We start from the raw sequence: 4,120 nt of genomic DNA on the forward strand, positions 1-4,120 counted from the left end.
AACCAGTCCATTCTGAAGGAGATCAGCCCTGGGTTTTCTTTGGAAGGAATGATGCTAAAGCTGAAACTCCAGTACTTTAGCCACCTCATGCGAAGAGTTGACTCATTGGAAAAGACTCTGATGCTGGGAGGGATTGGGGGCAGGAGGAGAAGGGGACAACAGAGGATGAGATGGCTGGATGGCATCACTGACTCATTGGACGTGAGTCTGAGTGAACTCCGGGAGTTGGTGATGGACAGGGAGGCCTGGCATGCTGCAATTCATGCGGTCGCAAAGAGTCAGACATGACTGAGCGACTGAACTGAACTGAAAAGCGTAGTCTGGTAGTATCTATCAAAGTGTAAAACAGGAGTACGCTTTGGACAACACCACTTCTAGGTTTTGCTCTAAGGAAGCAACTGCAAAAATATTTATCTCAGGACTGTAATACTGAAAATCTGAAAGTAACCTAAACATCCTTTAACAGTGTATATGCCATGACACATACATACAACAGAATACTACACAGTAATTTAAAACACATGGCAGAGAATAGATGAACAAAATGTGGTACATACATACAATGGACAGTTACTCAGCCTTAAATATTCTAAGACATGTTAAAACACAGGGGAATTCTGAGGAAGTTATGCTACATGAAATAACCTAATCACCACATGAAATAACCTAATCACCAAAGAACTAAGAATCAAAACTGAAAAATCAGAACCGAGAATCAAATCCAAGAGCTTGGGATTTAAACCACCCTGTAGCCTCTCAAAACAAAGAGGAACAAAAACTACAACAGCTACAATAAACGTGATTTTAAAAAATCCTGTTGTTGAGTTCAGGGCCTGAGAGAAATTTCTCTCATGGGTCCTCATGAAAGATGTAAGACAGTAAATGTGTTATGCAGTAGACTAGACCCTTAGCCTTCCCTCCAGTAATGCAACCATGATTTGTATGGAGCACACGTAATGACCGTTTGAAACTAAAAATCATAACATTTTACACACAAAATGAACTCCAGAGATCATCTACTTGTTGACCTGAAACCATAGAGAAGGGTTCTACTTTAAATCCCCAGTTAGGTGTGAGTATTTTTTAGAAAATCCCCAGAAATTCAAGCAACCTCAGCTATAAAATCCACAAATAAAATATTCTGTCTCTTTAAATAGCCCCAGCAGAAGCAAATGAGTCCCCCTTAAACTTCTTCACTGCCTAAGGACCTGAGATAGCAATGTGACTTAAAATGCTCACATCCAGCCAACGGTTGAAGGGAAATTCCTGTTCCTGAACTTTCAAAACACTGCACATTCACTTCCCTCTACCAGACAGACTTCACAACCCCCTCACCTGCAATCTGTGAAAACTTGTCTGAATGAGCAACAGCCTGAGGCTTCTCGAAGGTCTGCAAACTCCCAATCAAAAATTACTGCTGCCCCATCAATGTGTCATATAAATGTTGGCATGTTAATTGTGTATTTATAAGATTGTTAATGGTTAGTTAATTTACCTCCCACACTATTATTGTACTTGAAATGATTTAACGTCTGCTGAGGGAGTTAACAACATGTAACAGCAGATGCGAGATTTTTTTTTTACCTTTCCACACTGTACCCCGACTTCATGCTATTACCATCAGGCAAGCTGAATCTAATTCCTACACAAGATTCCTTAGGAATGGTATAGAGGCACTCACATATATTTTCCACAACCAGAAATGATCACAAGTTAGAAAAACAAAAGGCTTTTTATTAGGTACAAAGTTTTCCATTTATAAAAACTGACAGACCCTGTGTTTTACTAAGATTTCAAAATTCTTTCATCTTGTTAAAGTTCAGAATTCATAAGTCCTGAAATTCTAAAATAAGTGAAATGACCATTAAAACAAATGTACTTTATTGATTTTATATCTTTTTCCAACTCTCTCCGATTTAAATCTAAATTAAATCTTCACTTACTTTTTTTTAGAAGAACAAAGTTGAGCCTTTCCCCTCCTCAGGAGATTAAAATCTTCCCCATGTGAATATGCCTAATTTAATTAAACAGTAAACAGTGAGACCTGACAACCGGAGAGTTTAATTTTTCCCTTCACATTTTTATATCTACACTTTGACTAAAAGTACTTACTAAATTACAACAACAGAAAAGAAATGCTTGTATCTTCTTCTGAATAATATGGTATTCATTCACTAAACATCATGGGAACTAGGCACTGGGACTCATACAAAAAATCATATGAACACTGACCTGCACCCTCCAGAGGCTTGCAAGCTTCCGCACATGAGCCATGTTGTGCACACACGTAACAGTAACATAAGGCAATATGCTAACCAGCAAATAAGACACCAAGACAGTATGTTTTCCAAGAGACAAGAAGGTTACAGAAGGCTTCAGGAAGGACGAAGGTGGGATTTAAGGCTTTTATTAGGCAAAAACATAAGGAGAACAGTAATAGATGACAATTACTGAGGTTCTCACTCTCACCTGTACTTTTCAAGTAATCACACAGTTCATCCTTACTACCACCCCAGGAGGTAAGTATTAATATTATCCTCATTTCATAGATTATAAAAAAAATTAAGGCGTAAAGGCATTAAGCAACTTGCCCAAGGTCACAGAGTAGATTTTTGAGTCTTTTTAGCTCCTTCTGTCAATGGGCTCACTTATCATTTGCTTTGACCAACAGAATGTAGTTAATGGGGGATTTCTGAATCTTGGTCTTAGGAGACTCTGCAGTTTCCACTGCAGCCTTCTTTGGACCATGTGAATCACAAGAAGAGGTTCAGGATAAAAGACCAAATGCAGAGAGGCTCAGCTGTCAGTCATCCCAGCTACTCTGATACTACCCCCACCATGAGTGCCTGAGGTCATGTGGGAACAGTGAGACTCTCACCAACCTACCAGGACACCAGGTCTCCTCTCCTATCAAGTATCTCCTGTGGACGAAGGGACCCTGACCCTGGATTTTCCTTTCCTTGTACCACTAACATCCACCTGAAATGTCTCTGAACCTTACCATCTGCCAAGATCCAGGTAAAAGGAGCCTGGTACAGTACTGTGCCTCTCAAACTTGTCCACGGATACACCTGAAGGGCAGAGGAGAGTAACCATAAATCAAGGTAAGAGAGAACCTAGAGGGAGCCACCTAAAGCAACATGCTGTAAGAAATTTATTTTTAAAGTTCATTCATATTTTCCATTCTAGCCTATAATATACTGCACCTGTATGTCTTCAGAGAAAAAAATATTTTACCTTTGAATGTAATCACTAAAACAGATAGCCCTGGAAGACGTGCCATGCTTACTTTATAGCTTCTAGGACCAACTGGCACATATTGAGATTCTCAACATCTCATTTTGAACACAGACTCTGGTGTCAGAAATATCTGATTGTCTGAAGATAAAATGGTCCTTTATCAACGGGTAATTCAAGATCTAAATTTTGCTCAAAATGTTTCCTATGACAAGTATGAAGAACAACCGTAATTAATAATAACACCAATCTATACATGAAGTTCTAAGCACAAGTTAGACAAAAATTTCTATTATACTAAAGCTATTATAAAACAATCAGTATTTTCAAAGAGTTTTTGAAATCTGTTTATTAGTTATTTGAAATTATTGTTATTAGCAATAGCTGTGAAACTTCAGACAACCTACCCACCCACCACCTCCAAAACTCCAAAGCTGCCAACGTTTCTGGCTGTTACAAGGAATCTGCTAGTTTGGTGCAATGTAGCCCTAAATTATTTTTCCAATGAGTGTTGTCTCTCTGAGATAAGAGATTGGATTGACACTTGTGATAATAAACAAACAATTTTAGGTTTTATTCCAGATTTAAGAAAAAAAAAGATTCCAAGTAAAAATTACTTACAATTTTACCAAAAGAAATGAATAATGCCAAAGAAACTAGACTGCTTCTCAATACAAAATTACCAATATAAGAACTGAAACCATAAGTAACATTCAACCACTACCAAATAGTCATTCATTGACGTCATTCATTCAACAAATATTTATTAAGCACTTACTATATGCCAGGCATCAGAAATACAACGTTGAGCAAAAACTTTGCAAAGACTTGACCACTGCTTTCATGGAGCTGAAATTGCACCTGGCAGTCACAATTTTAAGAT

General features: G+C 38.0%; 1 protein-coding gene across 17 annotated transcripts in view; it reads right to left on the minus strand.

The window, feature by feature from the left end:
* MAPKAP1 (mitogen-activated protein kinase associated protein 1) overlaps positions 1 to 4,120 on the minus strand; it is a 234,120-nt gene that overhangs the window by 209,274 nt on the left and 20,726 nt on the right. For 11 of the 17 annotated variants that reach the window (XM_010844067.1, XM_010844080.1, XM_010844078.1 and 8 more), the window contains one exon: positions 3,002 to 3,071. The exons of the other annotated variants lie outside the window; for them this stretch is intronic. Coding sequence is in view for 2 of the 11 variants with exons in the window: in XM_010844080.1 (XP_010842382.1) it covers positions 3,002 to 3,071 (70 nt within the window). In the remaining 9 variants the exon portion in view is untranslated. The remainder of the gene's footprint in view (positions 1 to 3,001; positions 3,072 to 4,120) is intronic. 17 annotated transcript variants of the gene reach the window in all.

This window comes from Bison bison, unplaced genomic scaffold, assembly GCF_000754665.1.
Source record: "Bison bison bison isolate TAMUID 2011002044 unplaced genomic scaffold, Bison_UMD1.0 scf7180017864193, whole genome shotgun sequence".
In the NCBI taxonomy this organism is placed as follows: Eukaryota; Metazoa; Chordata; class Mammalia; order Artiodactyla; family Bovidae; genus Bison; species Bison bison.